Genomic DNA, 21,988 nt, shown 5'->3' on the forward strand with positions numbered 1-21,988 from the left:
TGAAAAAAGATCGATTTTGTCATTTCTCTCAACATTTTAATTTTATTTTTACTCTCCTTAATGTGCTGTGAAGTTTCAGACTTTTAAGGGGTGTTTTTCATTTTGTTTGTTCAAGAGATCTAGATTAATTTTTTTTATCAATATATTGAAAAGGGATGAATTGTGAGAAATGTAAAGAAGAAGTTGATCATGAATTTGGATCATTTTCATACTCATGATTTGGATCATTTTCATACTCTCTCAATACATTTTTAAATATTTAATATCATCCATCCATTTCATTATTTATTTGATTTAATTGTGTCAAATTATTGGTTATGGCAATTTAATGATTATTATGATAAATCACAAAAACTTAATTTCAAAATTATTTATGAGACACTAGTGAATAATGTATTTATTTTATTATTATAATTAATAATTTAATATTATTAAATTAATAAATAATTAAATGAATGAATGTGGTTGCCTATTGAAAAATATATTGAGAAAAAGTATCGGGAAAATCTAAGTTCGGTTGAACACTGCGAAGGATTGCCAGGAGTGGGTTCCACCTCCACATAGGATGATCGAAAATGAAAGATGGAGTGTTTGACAAGACAAGATCCCCATTGGCTGAATTTTTTTTTTTTAAAAAAAAGGGGGGGGGGGTGCAAGAGAGCAGCACTCTCCTCTTTCTCGGCCCAAGAAATCCTGCTCCTACCCATACTCCACTATTTTCTTTAACACAATAAAAGTTACTTTATAATTATTTTTAAATTTCATAATATGTGCATGTAATTTTTGATAAAAAAAAAAAGATACGTGAATATAATTTTAAATTGTTATAAAATTTTTTATCTGGTTTATTTTTAGAAACTATTTAAAATAAATTCTTAAAATAATTAAATATATATTTTTAATTTTAAATAAATATTATAAAAATTTAAAGTTTTAACACGTAACTTTTAAAAAAAATTAAATAAACAGGACAGACAGCCCTGAAATTCGATAATTACATATAATTCTCTGTCTCTTCGGCTTTTATTTACTCAATCATCAAATCAAACCTGCTATGTAATACTCTAGGAAATCCCTCCCTCTTCCTTCCTGTTATCTTCAATTTCAAAATCCATCCTAATAATATGCAAGAAATTTGGCTGTTGGAGATATGATCTTGATGTATGGACTGCACTGTGACATCTAATTGTAGTAAAAAAAAAAACAAAAAAGAATTAATGACAAGATTTCAATCCTGTGTTACACAAACAAATGGAGAAAACATTGGGAATGGACAGGAGTCAGTTGAAATGCATGAGGCGAGGAGCAAAGGTAAGGAGTCAAGTGAGAGCATGAGGGGTGAACTTCCTGGCAAACAAGTGACAAAAATGGGTGGCGCGGCCATTGTACTCACAAGTCCTTCGTCCGTGTCTGAGCCTCTTCAAGAACTCCACAGTCACATGGGTTGTGATGAACCTGGAAGGATGGGCGCCACCCTTGGACCAATCAACCCAGGTCAGTGTCCTGTTGGAGTTTCTGCTCCAAAACTTGATACTCACCAGGGTGGCCAAGTAGTGCTTGCTGAACACCGCAAAGTACTGGCGGTCCGAGACCACCTCGACGGCCAGACCACGGTCTATTTGGAACCACTGCGACCCTTTTCTCCACTCTGACAGCCTCACCAGCGGCCTCATTCTCGGGGTGTACCTGCCCCGACCCACCGCCCCCGGGGCGTCGTAGGCTTCCACGAAGTTCTTTCTCGACTTCACCAGGTAATTGTATACTGTGGAGAGGTTAAACAGAGGAATGCATGACTCCGAAAGCAGAACAAAACGCCGATTCCTGAAATCTAGCAGCGCGTTGGCTAACAGACGTCTCTCTGCTTCTACCATGCTGATTTCGCCCCACTTTACCTCCTGTAATTGTTTCATCAGCTATTGTTAATTATATCGGTACTGCATAATAAAAGGGATGCAGAATATATGAATGTGTAGGTCTGGGTGTTGCATGTGATGGTGTGGAACGTGAAGGAATGAAGAAAGTTGAGTGAAGGTTGTGGAAAAGGTGGCATTTGGAAACGTAGAAGAGTGGAATTTTCTTGGCGAGCTGGAAAAGGAGTGGAATGAAAGAAAAGGATGGAATTGCTTCCCCGACTCAACAAGGAAAAGGGGTCGGACTAAAACTCTCAACCTTTACATTCTTGTGTTTACCCCCAGAATCCTTCACTGCCGTTTATCTGGGGTTAACCTTTCTTATTTACTGAGAACCATGTAATGTCTCCTGAATAAATGACACTACCATGGACGCACCTTTTTAGGTCACATTTATCTATTTGTTTTTCTTTTAGGAGAAACAGCTCATACATTTTGTAAAATCCATTAAATTAATTTTAGAGGTACACCATGTGTCGTAGGACATCATAAAATCAGAATTACTTGGAATTGAATGAAAACTGCAGTGTTTAATCTATGCATGATACCGTGCCATTGCTTGCTTCGTGGGGCAAAATAAAATGCACCCTTACCCTTTCCTTATATTTGCAGAAAATGTACGTTTATGCACCATATGCACGTTTTTTGTTATCGATCGAATTTTATCTTTTTTTTTTTAAAAAAAAAGACTCGAGAAGATTTACTTACTGGAGCAGAAGAGGAGAAGTAGAAGAAGCATGTACTGACCTTACTGGGGATTCTGCGACCATAAAACACAGAGCTTTGAGGCAGAGTTTCGTTGAAAGATGGATGAGAATGGACATAAATAGAGTAGAGGCCTTCATTGCCTTCGAAGAATCTCTCCCACAGAGGAGCCAACAGCACGGGCCCTTTTGTCAAAAACATGAACTTAACCTTGGGTTTGTGTTTGAAGGGCGGTTCCTTAATCTTTGGAACCAATGAAGCTCTCCACAGCAACTCTTGCTCGTTCATGTCATGCATAGCCTTCTGATCATCGGCTTTCAACAAATCTCGCAACCCATGTCGGGTGACCAAGGTGGTCGTCACATTCGTGCGGTTTGACGAGACAGGATGAGGCGGGGAGGGCGAAGAAGAATGAAGTTGTTGCCGGATTCGAAAGCCGAGAGGCGACAAGTCTGGGAGACAGAAAGCAAGTGCGATTCCAACGAGTAAACCAGAGCCGAAGAGCAAGAGATGAGAAAAGAAGTTAACAAGGTGGAGTTGGGAATTGAAGGAGAGCCTGAGCTTGAGATATGAGACTGAGGACGCCGGTGAAGCTTCTTGTTGGCGAGTCTTCATTGTCACGATGATGGCGAGAGAGGCTGAGAAAGCGACTGCTGGTTGATGGGGTTATAGAGTACTGCTGTCGTTGGCGAGACAGATTTCTGGTTACCATACAGAAGGCTCACTCTGGACTCAAATAGATTCTTAAATTCGTCACCAAACAATACCATATTCGGTATTTTATAAAATAACTCTTAAGCTATGACGGATCAGCATAAATTTATGACTAAATCATCCGCGTGCATATGCATTCGGAAATCATACTTTTCGCAGACAAATGCGGCATGCACTTCTATGATATTATCTTATTTTGCGAAATGACTCAATTTGAATGTAATTTACTCATGTTAATTTTTAAAAAATGTAAGAGAAAAAAATTGTTCCAACTGTTAGTATTTTCCTTTTAACATACTTTAAAAAAGTTCGAAATTGTAAATAAATTCTACCTTTAACAGAAAAGGTCGATTTGGTTAGTATAACGTCAGATTTTAACTTGGTGAAGGGAATCGTACGTATTAGGAAATTGGGTATTACAGCACATAACATTTAGCCGCTCACAACCTTCTTAAAAAAGAAAGATATGGCAGGCAAGCCTAATCTCCGTGGTAAGCTTTTGAAGGCTTAACCTTTTCAGGTTTTGGAGTTAAAATGGTGAATCCAAGGAGGGGACAAAAAGAAAAAAGAATGGCAAATTGAAGGTGGAGAAAGGGCAAAAAGGTTCCTGCACGGTTGTATTGAATCAAACAGAGAATGAATTGAATGGCCAAGGCCGCCGCCATTTGTTCATCATTATTAATCAAGCTGGAATTCTAGATAATTAACAAAATGCTGTATGGTATTTATAATTCAAAGCAGTGTCACACCATAACTATTCCCTATTATCTCTCACTTTTTAAGTTTAACCCGAATCATTACAGAAGCAGCCGTCAAGCTTCTGAATGAATAACTAGAACTAAAAAACAGAACGATACAAATCTGATTTAGAGTATCCAAGTCCGAGAATAATGCAAGCGGATATTATCAGCCCAGTCGTTAGCCATGTTAATGATGCGACTAGGAATGCTTTGTGTTCGTTAACGACTGCGTACAACTTACTTCTCCTCTGACTGATTGATCCTCCATTGCCAAAGATCATTTTTTTTTCCCGGTGTTTCTTCTCCTCTGCTTTTTCTTTCAAAAAAATTAATCAAACTTTTTTTTTTTGTAAATATTTAAATTCAAAACACTTATCCAAATTTATTTTCGCCTTATAAAAAAACACTTATCCAAATAATTTTTTTATTTTTAAAATACTTTTTAAGAAAACATAAGTTTATTATCATGCCCAAATGCATAAAATTATAGTGATCGCATTTCTTTGTTTTCAAGTTGAAAAAGACTGAGGATGCATTAATTAATTAGAAGTTTATAGGCCAATGCAAGAACTACTGTCAAATGTTCCATCTTCTTCCGTGTGTTATTTATTTATTTTGAATTGAAGTTACAAAACATTCCATGAATTAAATTCAAATTTGCATCTTACATCATGGGTTTGTTTAACATTGCCCCTCATTTTGTCAATTGTCTGATGAGTTATATCACATATTTTTCTAGTAAAACACTACTTCCTCCATCTTAATTTCTAAGATATTTTTTAAAAAATTTACCGTCTCAAAATATAAAATACTTTTTAAAAAATAAAATTTTATTAATAGGCTTATTCTAATATTACCTTTTCTCTCTCTATTTAATACTAGTTAAATATAGATTTAAGGTTATTAAATGAAAAATATTTTTAAAAGTTTATATTTTTATTTTTAAAAAATAAGGTTGTTAAGTATATTTAATTAGGGTTATTGATATGTAAAATTTTATTTAAAATATTTTATAATTTAAGATGCAAGGAGTATTAATTATTTTTTATATTAGAAATCCTATAATGAGATATTTAAAATTTGATTCAATTTTTTTCATGCATCAGTAAAAGGCATGTATCGAGTAAATAAGTTAAGGTGCTTTTGACAAGCCTCAAACTTAAACCTTAAAAAAAAAAATAATATATATATATATATATATATAGTCATTTTATAATTGAGAATTCCTATTATCTTGTCTTGTCTCTTGAATTTATTCTTTTTTCTCTTATCTCTCCATTTCTTTTCTTTTTTATTCTCCCTTCTCCTTTCCTCGGCTTGTATCAATGTTTTTATTTAGAAAAAAAGAAAATTTTTGAAACATTTAAATTCAAATGACTAATCCAATTTTTTTATTTTTAGTAATAAAAAAAATAATTTGTAAAGTCAAAAATCAATCACATGTTGATGTATAAGATTATAATGATCATATTTCTCCTTTTAAGTTGGAATGAAGTCAGAATGCATTAATTAGTTAGAAGCTTATGGGTCAATAGAAGGACTATTGTCGCGGATTTTCAAAATCTTGTGTGTTTTTATTTATTTATTTATTTTGAATTGGAAATTACAATGCATACAAAACATCAAATTTAAATTTACATCTTGCATCATGGGATTGTTTAGCATCCCCTCATTTTTCCAAGTATCTGATAAGTTAGAGCACATAATTTTCCACTAATATACTATTAGTAATTTTTCATATTACAAATCTTTCAATGAGATATTCAAAATTTGATCCAACTTTTATTAGCATCAATAAAATGCATATACCTGGCAAATGAGTCTTGGGTTATTGATAGGCTTCCACCTTAAACCTAAAAAATATTATAGTGATCTTACATTTAAGAATTGCTATCATCTTATCCCAAAAAAAAAAAAAAATTGCTACCACCTTATCTTGTTTCTTGGAGTTTCTCTTTTCCCTCTAGTTCTCTCCTCTCTCTATCTCTCTCTTCTTTTTTATTATCCCTTTCTTCTCCCCACATCTTGTATCAATGTTTTTACCTAAAGAAGCAAAAAATGAGAACTATTTTTGAAACATTTAAATTCAAAACTCTTATCCAATTTTTTATCTTAAAAATAAAAAATAATTTTAAAAGTAAAAAATCAACCACACCCTGATGCATAAGATTATAGTGAATTAGTGATTGTATTTCTTTTTTTATGTTGAAACAGAGCCCTACAAGCATTAAATAATTAGAAATTTACAACCAATGTAAGAAGTATTGTTTAAGATTCCCAACTCTTAATTTATTTATTTATTTATTTTGAACTGTAAATTACAATACTTACCATAAATTAAATTCAAATTCACATCATACATCATGGGATTGTTTAACATTCCCCTTTTTGTCAAGTATATGATGAATTATAGAACATAATTTTCTAATAAAATACTATTAATTATTTTTATATTGAAAATATTTTAAGGAGATATTGAAAATAAATTTTATAACGTATTAGATTATAGCACATAATTTTCATTTAATTTTATAACTTCTAAAATATTCTCATATTTGTTTCTTGGGTTAAGATTGAGGCTGATCAAGAGCCTTAACTCATTTGCCTGGTTTAGGCTTTCTATAATTAAGAATTACTATGAGAGTGTTAGTCCTAAACTCCCTTTTCTCTCTTATGTGCTATCGTTCTGTATATTTTTGCTTTTCTCTTCCCCACTCCCTTCAATTTTTTTAATTTTTTTTAAGACAAAATGAAAACAAATTTAAAAACATTTAAATTTAAAAAAACTTATCTAAACATTTTTTTATTTTAAAAAAGAAAAATAAATTTTAAAAACAAAAATCAATCAAGACCTCATATATAAGATCATGGTGATGATATTTCTTTATTGTCAAATTGAATAAGAGTTAGAATGCATTAATTAATTAGAAACTAATCACCCAATACAAAATTATTGTCTAAATATACTTCCAATCTCTTTTTTGTTTTATTTTTTTATTTTGATTTATTTTAAATTGGAAATTACAAAACATACCATGAATTAGATTTTAATTTACATCTTACATCATTTAACTGTACAAAACACTCTTAATTATTTTTTATATTGGAAATTCTTTGAGGTATTAAAAATAAATTTTATAATTGAAGCATATCCCGTTTTAATTATTGTAATATTACATTTATTTAAATTATGGTTATCTTTTAGAATTTTCTCAAGTATTATAATATTTTAAAAATATTTTCACTTAATTTTAAAATTTTTTAAAAATATCCTCGTATTTGAGATTATTGTTATCTTTTCAGGACTTTTATTTTACGAAAGAAGATGCAATTATAGAAACAAATTCTAACCAAGGTCATTTTGAATTGTAAAGCTCCCAACAATGATATTTGTTTTCATAAGGAGATAATAATGGAATTTAGATATATTTAGTCAGGAAATAATAATGGATGAGAATTTATTTAACAACTTTTACCTTGCAAGAGAGCTAAATTTAGTTAAATTCATTATCTCTCCGTTTAAAAATATAATGTATTTTTTGAAGAGTTAGATGCTCAAAATATAACACATTTTTAATCTTTCAAAATGTAATAATTACCTTTTTTTTTTCAAAAACACTCCTATTAATAGTGACTTTATATTTATTATAAGATGTTTAATAGAGATAAATATAAAAAGATAGGATTAATTTAAAAGTAAATAACTATTTTATTGAAGGATAAAATTTAATTAAAAATACTTTACATTTTTAAACAAACAACTCTAATAGAATTGACAATATTTACCCACTTTCCATTGCCAACCAGATTTTGCAATTACTTCTACATTCCGGAGAACTTGCTCAATTTAACATTTTTCGTTCACGAATCTTCAACCGCTTTGCGTACATGATCGCCTTTCCGATGAGAAAGAGTTACGTAGTACGGGCAAAAAAAAAAAAAAAAACCAACATAACCCGTGTTCGATGGAAAAAACTTTATACATTGCAATAATTTTGTAACTCAAATGGATAAATTAGATGCTGCATTTTGAATAAAAGTTGATATATTTTTTCAGTAGCAGCTCGACGCTAACCAACCTAAATAATAAAGAAAAATAAACAAACCATTGCATAATTAAATATTAAATAATTGTATAAATGGGATAATAAACAACCATAATTCAGCAACATCCAAAATTTGCATTTTAATTTCTTAAGTCAAATATAGAGAAATAAATATAAACATATAAACATGAATAAGGTAATGAAAGGAATGCTATACATTAATGGAAAGGAAAAGAAACATGTAAGTCAAATAACACTTGGTTTAACAATGTTGAAGATTTTCTTATACACCACGTTGATAGTAGTGAAATTTGATTACTTGTCATTGTCCATAGGCAAATACTTGATATACATTAATGGAAATGAAATGAAAAATAGAAGAGAAAGTATAATGCAATTAACACTGGGTTCCACATTTTGAAATAAAATCCTACACTAAACATTGATGGCAATGAAATTAGATTTCATGTCAGAATCATCAAAAGTTTTAACCCTTAAGATAGCTACAAATAGTTATCCATAGGTAAAGACTTGATTTCATAGATTGCAGTCGCTGGCCGAGCAAATATACTATGGTGCAGCCCTCCCAAACCACTGAACCATCCAATTGACCAATTTTTCATGACGATTTAATTCGTTGGTATTTGGTTAGATGCTTCTAAATATCCCTGCGTGGTTCAAACATAGTTCAACCAAGCACAATACATTTTCCTTTATTTTCTTTATATAGAAAATACTCGTGATTCCATCAACATTTTAAATGAAATTTTGTGCAGTTAAATTTATTAAAAAACTTATCACTGAAAGACGCACAGGCCAGACTCTGCAAATTCCAAATCAACCTGGACACAAAGTGTTAAGCCATATAGAATAGTCAAAATTCGAATTAGAAAAAAAGATCCACACCATCATGGGAATGAACAACGAAGACTAAAAAACATGTTTTTCCCCACAATAGTATTATGCCAGCCAGTGCAAGCCACTCACTGTCCACTCAATATTGAGTTAAAATTATTTAAATTGCGGAAAACATGGGAAACCAGTTCCTAGATGCAAACGGATTGAGAAATTTAAGTTGCTCAAGTATCCAATTACTCTCCTATTCCATACTACTTGCATCTAATTGAGTAGCATTAGCAAATACTCATTATATGGTGCAGAACATCACCCAATGTCATCTGAAGTTTTCAAACTGTAAAAGACACATTTAAAATGATACCCATAAGAAGATAAAAATGATGGTATGTGAAGAGATATGAAATTCTATCATAGCCAAATATTATAAATAATACAAATTTCTAACGTCAATATACCTCATAATAAGCAAGCTCCATCGCGACCAAACAAAAAGCAATGAACTTGTTTGTTACACAGCACATGTCACAGGCAAGCAATTGATAATAAACTTCATAAAGTACAAAAATCAGCAGTAACACCATTTTTCATCCCTTCAATTGCCACTACGAATAGTTTTGGCATGCATAGAATTTCATTCTGCAAGGTTTTCAAATATTCTCTACCTAATGATTCCCAAAATCTTGGTCAGGACCCCTACCTTGGCTGAAAAAACATTTTCTTTCAAAATGGAAATTGCTTCATAGAATACATAACACATAATCACGTTCTGCTTTACCCCCGCCCCACCCAGGGGAAAAAAATCAGCATTCTGCTTCATTATTTAAAACACTAATATTGACAAATGTCATCAATCATGATCCATGATGACTTATGCTTCGTCAAAATAAGGATTGCATGAAAACGGCATGAACAACAGAGAAAACATTACAACTTCAGATTAGTCTTGACGCCATAAATACTACCTCAGCTTTTCTCTGCAGCCTCGCTTCACCTTCAGCCTGAATAGAATCCAGTTTCAGCAACTGCCTCAACGGCATTTTTCAAGCTTTATTCCATGTATTTTGCATCTGATTCATCAACTTCAATCCTATCAACTTTGTCCACCCACGCACGCACGGACAAAATCTCCAACTAATATACAAAATTAGCATTCTGAAACACCTCAATTAAGCAACAGAAACCTTGCTTGATGACACAGAATGAACAAAGAGAAGGAACCCATTAGCTAAAATTAACTACGAGAGATTTTTAAATTATGATTGTAATGTTGAACCATGAGCTTTAAAAATAAACAGAAATTATCCATATGTTAACAGCAAGATCAACAATGGTACATATTATATAAAATCATATGTAAAAACTACCAAGGAAAACTCAACTGAATGTCCCTTGACCACCTTAGATGATGCATCTCCCCCAAATCTGAAAGGACTACCTGACAGCAAAAGCACAATATCAAAACGCATAACTATATGAAATCTTTTTAAGGCATCAGGAGTTTGTTTGGCCATTTGCAAATTTAGACATTGCCCCTGCATGATTTGTGTAATCTTTTTCTTTCAAAAGCATAACTTTGATAAGAAGCTCCTATCACCAACTCCACCGCAATTTTGTCTACTTTTTCTTTTACAAAATTGTCACTCAAACAAATAATAAATGGGAAAAGAACCAAATAAAGCTCATTTGTATTTCTAGACACATCACATTTCTTTAACATAACTCTTAGTAACAAAAATCTAAGACATGAACCAAAAATTATAAATATCAAGAATAATAAACCAAAAGCATCTCGCAAACTTTTTGAATGACTAAGATGTGAGCGTGTTTAAATTCCTTATAAGCATTCCGGAGACTTGTTTACGGACTTTGAAACAATGACTGGTGTATTGCTCTGTTCCAATTCAATTCTTTTTGAAATCACACAAGACATTGTCGTTTGAAGAAGAATGACACTAGAATGAAAAAAATTCCAGAACGATTAATTGATGATCATGTTAACTCTCATTTATGTCATTGCAGTTAATTTATTAAGCAACTTTGATTTTGTTTTAGAAGACTAAATTATGAAAATAAAATAACCTTGTGGTAAAAGAATTGCTACAAGCTACTCTAGGCTATATATTTCAGTGCCCATTCATTGATGACTCAAAATTTTCCTACACAGCATTAGCAGGAAACATAACCGAGATTAGATTCTCTGATACTGAGAGCTTGTCATTAGTAAGGCAAGCATACATTTTCAGATTTCCTATCCTGAGCCTAAATAACATAAAAGTATGTGCTAAATTTACTGCCATTCATGCATAAAAGTTCATATGCCCCAAAAACATGAGAATAAAAAAACAACAGTGAGGTTGAAGTACTGTGCCAGCTGCAACAGCCTCTCCATGAAGCCACTGTCCATAGCCAACTGAAGTTTCTATTGCGTTGAAGGAGTGTTTATTCCGTTGGAGAACTTATGCTCATAAGATCACGCACAGAAAATTTGCGTGTACAAATATGATAACACAAATCTGAAGCAGCAAACAAACAAATAGTCAAGCTCCCATATATACATAGAAATAATCATACACACGATTTAAAATATAATCAGGTTGCATCGGTTGCATCTGAGACACAAAATGGTTATATCAATGAGGAACCAGAACTCAAGCAACTTCAATATAAATGCATTAACAATGCTTCCAGAATTAAAGCCAATAAAATAACTGAGATAAAGGCATTTTACCAGGCTATTGGAAGGATTCCATGAGTGGCCAATCCACAGAACAGAACAGGAGCCTGGTACATGTTTATCCAAAAATAATCAGAACAGAAGGATGTACTATACAGCGAGCATCTTCCAGTACTCTATAGTTTCATTTAGTGCTAATGAGCAGAAAAATAACTCCTATACACAACACACACCAATCCTGTTGCAATCCAACATTAACCAATGAAAGAAACTAATGACAAAAGAGGAAGCTTCATAGGCTCAGACGGTGGTGCTAACAAATGATCGCATTTATAAACAGCAAATTTATTACTCACATATGTTTATTGCTTAACCCTTGAGCATTATTGTGCATAATGCAAGTAAGGAGTTAATTAAAGGGGCACTTGTCTCAATTCTTTTGCTAACAAATGATCGCATTATTGAGCATTATTGTGCTTTACTATCAGCTGCAAGAATTAAATTGTGGCCAGAATCAACGAAATCCAAAATAGCAGCTGCACCAATGGATCCTCCGAAACCTGCATAGTTGTAAAAAGGTTGCAAAAGAATTGAGAGCAACAGACGGCCAAGTAAACTTTCCACAAATACAGCGATAGGGGATGAAAAGGATGACCTCCTGGTTCAAGATGAGTCACTCCCTCCCCTACACTCTCCACTTTCCTAAATATAATATCACCATCCACACACAGATGTATATTAGTTTTTAGGGTAAAGGAATTCATAACCAACATTCAATACGCTCAAAGGAGAAGGAACATGTCATTGGTAATATAGGATATTACCATTTAATTAGACTATGTTTCAGTACATATAGTCGCAGATAATATGTTTACTTATAAAAACTGAAAAGCAAATATGTATAGGAAAAACATCAAATCTAACTGCTACATGACCCAAAAAAAAAAAAACACTTCTTTCTATAACATGCCCATTTCACCAGAGGAAGTTAGGCAAGTATGCAACTAAAAGATATTATGAAATAACATGCACATATTTTTAGGGAGGAATATTTTCTGAATTGAAATATAACTTAAAGGAGACATCCGAACCATAAATAGAAATGTCTGAACCAAGTAGCAAAAGAAAATATTTTGCATACTACATGCACCAAAACGTAAAGCAAGAAAAGAAATGCAAGTGAAACATTCTATTTATTTTTCGATAATCTCAAAAAAGATAACTTGGGGCCAAATTAATGAACAATATAAACATTACAGCATTGATACATTCTGGCTCCAGCTTCCAAGTGGCATAGATTTAGTTATTACCTAATTAATAAAACCAGCAATGATTAGTTCTATATTTTATATAGCCAAACATGAACAAACCTCTTTTCCAAAAGACCAGGGCTCATGGTCAACACTATCTTAAAACCTAACATCCATCGCATAATGATTTCAAAGCGGGAGACCATGCTATAGATGATAATCACAGTCAGCAAGATGTAGATATGTATTGATGAATTACAGATTTGAATCTCAAATTTAAATTTAGGCGGGAGATTGAATTGATAAAAAAATGCACGCAGCCCAATTGCAAGCCGTCACTATTCATTTGAGCCATACTATTCATCAATAATCATCCTCTACAGTGAATCCCCTCACAAGCCGGCACTGTTCATTGGCTCAAGTTATTCTGCTTTCTAGTTCGGTTAATTGACATCATTCAGCTCCATAAAAATCCAGAGTGTCAAGGGAACTTCCAAAGAAATAGTTGGAGAGCAATGTCTTCTAGCATTTAGTTAATATCAACAACTAAGATTTAGGTGCTAAACTTTTTGGGTTTGCAGTCCCAGAAACTTCAAGAATTCATGGTCAAAATATCATGGTAAAATTTCAATAATTTATTGTAGATAAAGAAAGCCAGAATATATCCAACTCGAACATTTCTCATATATGCTCTCTGTGAATGAATGGCAAAAAACAAACAAAAAAGAAAGAAATTATAGACAATGACCAAAAGAAATGCAACTAAAATCTACATGACTGATCTAAGGACTGAGGGGCGAGGGCAAAGAATACAGGTAAACAGCCTCAACCAATGAGAGCAGGTAGCCATAAAACAAAATCAAATGCAAAATCTTTGGTCACTACAAAAGAAAATCTGGAATTACTGGGGTTTGTGAAGCCACACTCAAAGGTGAACTGGATCCTTGACGAGCTTTATGTCTGTTATGGTGATGACTACTCTTTTTCTTTCCCCTTTGATCAGGTTCTTCACCTTCAATAGTTTTCCTTGGACTTCTTCTCTCTTTATGACAACTATGGTGTTTGCTCTTTAAATCTGGATTTGCTTGGTCAGGCATTTCAGCACCAATCAAGTTTTCTTTGATCTCAGATGGATGATGTGTGCTTAGATTCTTTTTCTCCTTCTTCATACCTGATGACTTGTTAGAAGGATTGCTTCGAGATGAACTTGGTTTGTCTTCACTCCCCAAAAGAACATCTCTTACAGCACCAGAAAGTGAATCATCTCTTGGCTCAGGCTTCTTAACTGAAATTGGTACCACATCTCCATCATCCAGTTTCACCACTACAGGCCTGGGCTTCATTTGGCTTGGCCTTTTTTTCAAATTAAGAGATTGCCCTGCCAACTTGGCTAGATCTTCAGATCCATCATTTAAGTTATTCTTTCTCTGAGGGTCATTTGCAGGAGGATAATCATCAGAACTAACCTCATTCTTCTCTGAAGGAAGGTAATATAATCCATGCCGCTTCCGATGTTCAAGCAAAGAAGTAGATTCATTCAATGGCTCTGTCTCGTCTTTCTTTGAAAGATTAAATGGAGAAGCGTCAGGAGCAGTGCCAAAATGAGGGCCTCCTATGGAAAATGAACTAGAAGAAGGCAGTTCAATATCACCACATATTGCTCCTAAGTCATCAAGATTCTCATTCAGAACTAATCCATCTGGTACAGCAACTCTTCCCTGAGCACTTAATGAGACTGGACCAAGTTCGTTGGCAAAAGCATCACACATCAATTTAACAATAGCTGAAACTTGAGCATATTTCTTGTCTGAGATGCCCACATTCTGGTAGGGATTATCAGATATTTCTGCTTTAACTAATCGAACAAAAGAAAGTACACTTCGTGCTCTCTCTAGTACTTCAACATCCTGATTTGCTGCAAGGGGGCTTAAAACTGATTCAATTAGATTTAAGAGACCAGTGATAGATTCAAGTGTGAAATTATTCTTTTCCACAGAAGTGGCAATTGATGTCTGGTCCAGAGTAACAATTCTCTCCGTATTATTTTGAACAGCAAACTCCTTAGAGGAGTCCACTGTATTTTGCGGGCTAAAGCCCTCATTCTGAGCATTATGTGGTGGACCTTCATATGATGCCAAATTAGGAGTCTCTGTGTGTTTTTTCCCACCAACCAACCCAGAATACCCTCCAGCCAAATTGCTGGAATCTAATGAGGATACAGAACATTCATTTTGCACAAGGTAACAATCCAGACAAAAAATCAATATTTTAAAAGAAGAATGGATATAAACTGCCCTAACTGATGGTGGCAAGAGATTTGTACGAGGTTGGAGTAGTGCATCCATCAGTTCAAATGGGTTACTTGCAACCTCAACATATTCCCCGACAACCCAAGCAGCAGCACATAGTATCCTATGCAAATGCACATTACCAAGTAATGCAGGGTCTATCAACAGATCACGGCCAACCCGGACAAGCTCCAATCTAGCATCCTTCACTCTCATACCAATATCAATGAGCTGGTTCTCAATTTCTTCACCCTTTTGGCAATTTGGAATCCTTGACACTTCTCCGAGGAGTGAAACGTACCAATCAAAGTCAATAATGATCTCATATACATTTTTACTACATGTTGTTAAAATGGAACCCAAAATCTCATTGCAAAATTCTGGGTCAGAAGACTTCAATGCATAATTGACCAATACCTTTGATATCTCTGTCACATTGCTCTCTGACACCATAGCCATAACCAGGTGCAGAGACTCGAGTTTAATATTAGGATCTTCATCACTCAATGATTTGATCACAACTTGCTGGTTCTCCAGGACTGCCCACAAGTGGGTTGAAGCAACGACTGAAAGAGCGTGAAGTCCAAGAAATCTGAGATTTGAATCCGGATCAACCAGCAGCTCCCCAATCTTTGAGACAGCCACTTTGACTGCAGACTCATAATTACTCAAGCTGGTGACCACAGTCCTAACGCACTCAAACATTAAGGACTTCGCTCCAGTTCTCCTCATAAGTTCACAAACAGGTTCAACAATCCTTTTAGCCAACCTCGGTTCAAGTGGCGCCAACTTGGCAAATATTTTTAGTGTCTTTATCAAAACCCAGTTGTTCCTGGAATCAATCAAAATTCTGTAAAACTCAGGCGCCAAGGGAAGATATGATCGGGGATCTTTAGAAGAGAGCTCACAGAAGACCCCCACCACCGCAGTCACAATTTGTGAATCCGAATTCTCTAAATTCTCAACTAAGCGCTTAAAACACACCCTAACTGCATCAGGGTATTTATCAAAAACCCTTAAGACCACCCCAATCGCTTTCTTCCTCACAAAAACCTTGCTACTAGACAGCAATGTGAACACGTCTGGTGTTAAATCTCTAGCAAGATCAATCGTGGCAATCCTCGATAGGCATTCAAGAGCAAGACTTACCTCAAACTCGTTAGGGCTCGAGAGATCTTTGCGAAGTTGGTTAGTAATAAGAAGTAGGACAGAGGTACCCTCGTGAAAGGACTGGGAGGCAGCAAGGTACCCGATCTTTTTGTGGGCAAACCGAGAAGATGACATAACCTCGACGACATGAAAAGCAGCCCAAGACATGTCGACGCCATAAATTGCACTCAGGTAAGATAACTTCTGAAGAGCAATGGACTTGGTGTCGAGATCGGTTGACTTGATCTCACGGCGAATCTCCTCCACGGCCTTTGAAATGAAGGCAGATTCGCCAACGAGCTGGAGGCGGAAACCTTTGATTAAATCCTCCAAAGTGCGCTGGAAAAGGTTGTCCATGATCGAAGAACCCGCCATTGAAGGAGGAGAACAACGACAAAGTGAACAAGTTCGATTCACGGTGAGCACAATTGGAAGATGAGAAACCAATAGAAGACCTAGAAATTCATGGCTGCAAACAGCAGAATCGTGCGCAAATTCGGATTCGGAAGGAGTCGGAGTCGGCGATGTTCCAGCGCCACATTCGATTTGATTCAGGGAGCAAAGGGGTAACTGGCAAGAGTCTTGCTTCTTTCTTTTTAATTTTTTAATTTTTAATTCAAATAATTAAGCTTTTTTTTTAATTATTTGAATTAAGCTTTTCATGCCGGCGAAGCTGGAGCTGTCAGGTCGGGGCCGGCCATGGGAATGGGCCTGAGAAGGGCAATAAACAGTAAGGCCTCGTTCGGCCTTTTTTTTTTTTGGAGGGGTAGGGGATCAGGATTTGGTTTCGATGCTCTGTGCTGAGCATCAAAACACTACCGTTTGACAGTGTTAATTTTTTTTTTATTTTTTTAACAATAAATTCATTATAATAATAATAAATAAATATTATAAAATTATTATTTTAATATTTAATAAATAAATAAATATTAAGATGTTAAAATTGAATATAAATAATTTAAATAAAAATTTTGATTTAAACAATTTAGAACAATATTAAAAAGATAAAAAATGATCTAAATAGTTTAAAATAAGAGTTGAGTGGAACAAAATGAATTAATTTCTTACACTACAATAAATCAATGTTTGAATTTGTATTAAAAAAATTATCTATATTTAATATTAAATCATGCCTTGAATGACATTACCTTTCATAAATAGACAATTGTGTAACAATAAAATAAAAATTATAATTCTAATTTGTTTAGTACAATTCTAAATTGTTCGGATTAAAATTTATATGTGAATTGTTGAAGTTAAATTTTAATGAGTTAAACTATTTAAGTTTAATTTTAACATCTTAATATTTATTTGTTTGTTAAATATTAAAATAACAATTTTATAATATTTACTTATTTATTATTATAATAAATTTATGATTAAAAAAAGTTAAAAAAATTGTCAGACGATTGTGTTTCGGTGCTCAAGTCGCAAGAGATTAACAAATAAATTCTGAATTTTCTTTTTCTTTTTTTTTTGGCAAGTAGATGGGCCAAAGGCCCATGGAGAAACCTTGATTTCAATTTCGTACATAGTTATTGGTAAAAAAAAAAATCGTAAGTAATTTAAGTTTGGTTCGAAGCATGATTGGTCTAGGGAGAATGATGAAACCCTTTTGAAATATGAAAATCTCAGGTGAAGACCTTGAAATAGTATAATCACTCTAAAGTCTCAACTGAAGAGACTTGTTTGGAATTAAATTTTCTCACAAAATTATCATGCTAGCCTTCGTCCAGCTCACTCACTTTAATGCCATGTTTGGTTGGGAAGAAAACATGAGAGACAAGAAAATTTGGAGAGAAAACAAATTTTTTTCTATTTAAATAGGGAAGAAAAAATAAAAGGAAAAAAAAAGTGGGAGGAAAATAAAGTGTAGGATTCACAATATTTTTCTTTTAACCTTTCTTTTTAAAAGTGGAGAGATTTTGGGATTAAATTTTTTTTCCACCGTCTATCCTCTCTCTCTTATTTATTTCGCACTCTGACAGTCTGACCCTCAGAAGATTACTTAATTACATTAATTTAATTTTAATTAAACAGTTTAGTTTATAATTTTTAACTTTTATGGTTATGAATTACATTAATAACTATTTAATTAAATAATTTAACCATTGACTATTTCAAGTGTCCACGATTACATTAAATTTATTTTAATTATTTGATTTTAAAATATAATATAAAAATATATTTTTAACAAATAATTTAATTTTAAATTAATTTAATTATGTTAATTTAATATAATTTCTCCTTCCAATTTATTTTTACAAATACAATTACATGAAACATGATATATTTTAATATAAGGACATTATAATTATTACGATAAATATTTATTTTTTCTCCCTATTTTTTTCTGTTTATTCAAATGGGGAGAGTGATAATATTTTTTTTGTTCGTTTTCTCTTTTCTTCAGTTTTTTAGGTAAAACAAACTAACACAGCTCTCCCTCCCTTTATAACAGTGATCGAAGTGATTTTATTTTTTCCCCATGGCTATGATCAGAAACTCAGTGGGCTCCATGGCACAGTGATGTTATATCGTCTTTTATTAAGTTTAGTAATTCTTCGGAACTAAGTTTTGTGATTTTAGGCTAATTATTTGTGAATGAAATGTCCTCGCGTCAATTATTAGATCTCTATCATTTTCTTTTCTCCATTAGTTCTGGCAAGGAGAATGAGCTTGCTGCTTCGCTCTAAGTTCTAGAGCTCAAAGATCTGGACTTGACAATTCTGCTTTTAAAGGTGGCAATCACGCTTTATTAAAGATCTCTGTTGCGAAAATGCGACTGGTGATCATAACGGAGAACTCGAGACGAATTGGAGAGCATGACGATCGGAAATTTGGAGCCCAACTGGAGAGCTTGAAACGAACTTAATTCGATCGAGACTGACAGGAACGACTTCTGCATGATGAGAACGTCTGTGGCACTGGCATGACAGAGACGGCTTTGGATGAGCTGCGACCTTCGGATCATAGTGAGCTTCAGACATGCAGCGACCTCCATATCTGTTTTCACTCTATGATTTTCAACGATGACATCTACAATTGTAATTATACTAATCACACTGTCAAGAGCTGGTGGATGGAATTTTATCCTTTACCCTTGTTTGTAATTTCATGTCTTTCATTTGTCATGATCCCAAACCTTTCAATAGAAATATCCACTCGCTGTTATGGAGAGAGATGTCTTTGAATTCATGGAGAGAGGGGGTGACGCAAGTGCACGAAACCGACATACAAATAAATCTTAAAATATTTTAGGAGTCAAAAACCAGAAGAAAACGATTAACTTTGTTGTTTCAGGAAATCAAAAAAGTAGTTTTAAAACTGATAACTAATTTAGATAATGGTGGTGCGAAAAAACAATAAAAGTGATGGAAATAATGAACCAATCAATCAAATGAATGTTAGAAATCAAAATTCATGTATCAGGATCGATTATTTACATTCAATTATTCACTTTATTAAAAAATATAAAATATTTTTTGATGGATTAGATGTTAAAAAATATAAAGTATTTTTTATTTTTTAAGGTGTAGTTATTATTTTTTTTTCAAAAGTACTCATATTGAATAAATCACTTTATATTTATTTTAAGGTCAAGTACCCTATTAAATAAAGTTAAATATAAAAAGATATGATTAATTTAAAAATAAATAACTATTTTATTGAAAATGATATTCAGTTAAAAATGCTTACATTTTGTAATAGAAAGAGTAAGATATTCAGTTAAAAATGCTTACATTTTGTAATAGAAAGAGTAACTGTCTTCCCTTCCTTTACAGTGAAAATCATTTCGAAGGCATCCTAATTCCCTTCTAGTATATTAGAATGCATTTAATTAGAATTAAATTTAGTTCTCACTCAATTTTATTTTATAGATCAACCATGAAACTAGGTTTAAGGTAACACAGATTCCTAAATTATTCCTAGTATAATTATATGCGTCTATCTCTTTAGGTTTAGATAAGTTTTTTACCTTTTAATTAATCAAACCATCCATATACAATTTATATAGCAGAAGAGTGATCAAAATGAGAGAGATAAATACAAATTGAAACATTAAAATCTCCTAAATAAGATGTTAAGTTCAAAGAAAAAAATAAAATAATCAAATCAAATCAAAAAAGCAAAATTCATTACAATCAAGCTATTTCTTGTCCTGATTGAGAGTTTAATAATAATTCATAAAATCAACACAAAACATCTCAATAGAAAACATAAATAAAATAAAAAGAAAAACTCCTAACTCGAAGGAGGTCCTCTAGATTCTGTGACCTGATTTCTAACACTCAGGTGATGAATTTGGCTAATTTTAAATAAGCCTTATATCTTTTTTTATAGACTAGTTTACATATTTTTGCTGAATGATTCATGGTTGAATGCAATCACAAAATATCTTTGGATCCTCCTCGACATGATCCTGCCGCTGATGATATCCTTACACAATTATCCTATGATTCCTATGATTAATATATATATACTTCTCTAGGTGGGTGTATTCTCTCTCTCCTTGATTTCAATTACTATTTCTTCAGCAAAATATAAAACAAATAGATATGAGTAGATTTTGCAGCAAAAACTATCTTTATCTTATAATTAAGTAATAAGAGAAAAATCTGTAGAAATTAATTAAATAGACGTAAAATAATAATAAATATAATTAAATATAATCTAAAATATATGCCTATTTATCAGTAAAATACGCACTTGTCAAGAAAAGAGGGAGGAGTGAGGGAGTTGAGTAGAGGGTTATTGAGGTAATTTGGTAAAAAAATTTAATTCCAAAAAAAAAAAATCCTTGGGACTTCGAAGTGATTAGACAATTTCAAGGTTTTCATTTAAGATTCTCACATGTTAAAAGGATTTTTTGTCATTCTCCCATTTACCTACATTTGTGGATAAAAATCCGCTTGGATTAGTTAAATCTTGAAAACTTCGATGTTAACATTACAGTGGGTGATTTGATTTTTTTAAAAAATGCGTGTATGCCTGTCTCATAAATTTTGTCTGGGAATTTGCACTGTTCACAGCAATTGACTTTCCATAAAATTTTAGGTGGAATGATTTTCTATAAATTTATTAGATAGATAGATAGATAGATATATATATATATTATACAAGGCTATAAGCCGTATTATTTGTACATGAAAATTTACATATTCTTATTTACCTGCACACTACACAGATGCGTTTCTCACACTCTCTTTTCCTTCTTTCTTTATGCCTTTTTCGGGTGGGGGGTGCACCCTTTGCTCTTGTGGACCTGCTATTGCCTCGCCTTCAGCATTGACAAAGAATAAACGGGTAGATAGAGAACCCCTCCCCCAAAAGAAGAAGAAGAAGAAGAAGAAAGTGACTATTCAATATTCACTGCCAAGATTGAACCACATTATATTATGTTTCGTGCATAGTACTAGTTGGTTTCAGTTTCATGGCAATATGGCATACTGTCCCTTGCTCCCCTGCCCTAACGAATGACAGAGGCGGTGAACTGGTGATGCTTATGCAGATCTTTCAATGTGCATTCAAAATTGTGATTTGACATTTCAGAAGTTATTAACTTTTTATGCATGACTAGAATATTTTATCATTCATGTAGGATAGTATTGTTTTTTATATGATTTATGTTACAGAGTTAAATTTGAGCATTC

The 21,988-nt window shown here is 33.0% G+C and overlaps 2 protein-coding genes across 2 annotated transcripts; both read right to left on the minus strand.

The window, feature by feature from the left end:
- Positions 1 to 1,015: 1,015 nt before the first annotated feature.
- LOC129319257 (uncharacterized) lies at positions 1,016 to 3,298 on the minus strand. The gene is made up of 3 exons (XM_054964262.1): positions 2,658 to 3,298; positions 1,394 to 1,895; positions 1,016 to 1,182 (listed from the first exon to the last, which is right to left on the minus strand). The coding sequence occupies exons 1-3, from the start codon at positions 3,228 to 3,230 to the stop codon at positions 1,028 to 1,030; spliced, it is 1,230 nt and encodes a 409-aa protein (XP_054820237.1). The 5' UTR covers positions 3,231 to 3,298; the 3' UTR covers positions 1,016 to 1,027.
- Positions 3,299 to 13,488: 10,190 nt separating this feature from the next.
- LOC129320212 (AP-3 complex subunit delta) lies at positions 13,489 to 16,898 on the minus strand. Its single transcript, XM_054965510.1, has one exon. The coding sequence runs from the start codon at positions 16,707 to 16,709 to the stop codon at positions 13,779 to 13,781; it is 2,931 nt and encodes a 976-aa protein (XP_054821485.1). The 5' UTR covers positions 16,710 to 16,898; the 3' UTR covers positions 13,489 to 13,778.
- Between the last annotated feature and the right edge of the window lie 5,090 nt (positions 16,899 to 21,988).

Source organism: Prosopis cineraria, unplaced genomic scaffold (genome assembly GCF_029017545.1).
Source record: "Prosopis cineraria cultivar Desert tree isolate PC_DT_omini unplaced genomic scaffold, ASM2901754v1 PC9, whole genome shotgun sequence".
Taxonomy (NCBI): Eukaryota; Viridiplantae; Streptophyta; class Magnoliopsida; order Fabales; family Fabaceae; genus Prosopis; species Prosopis cineraria.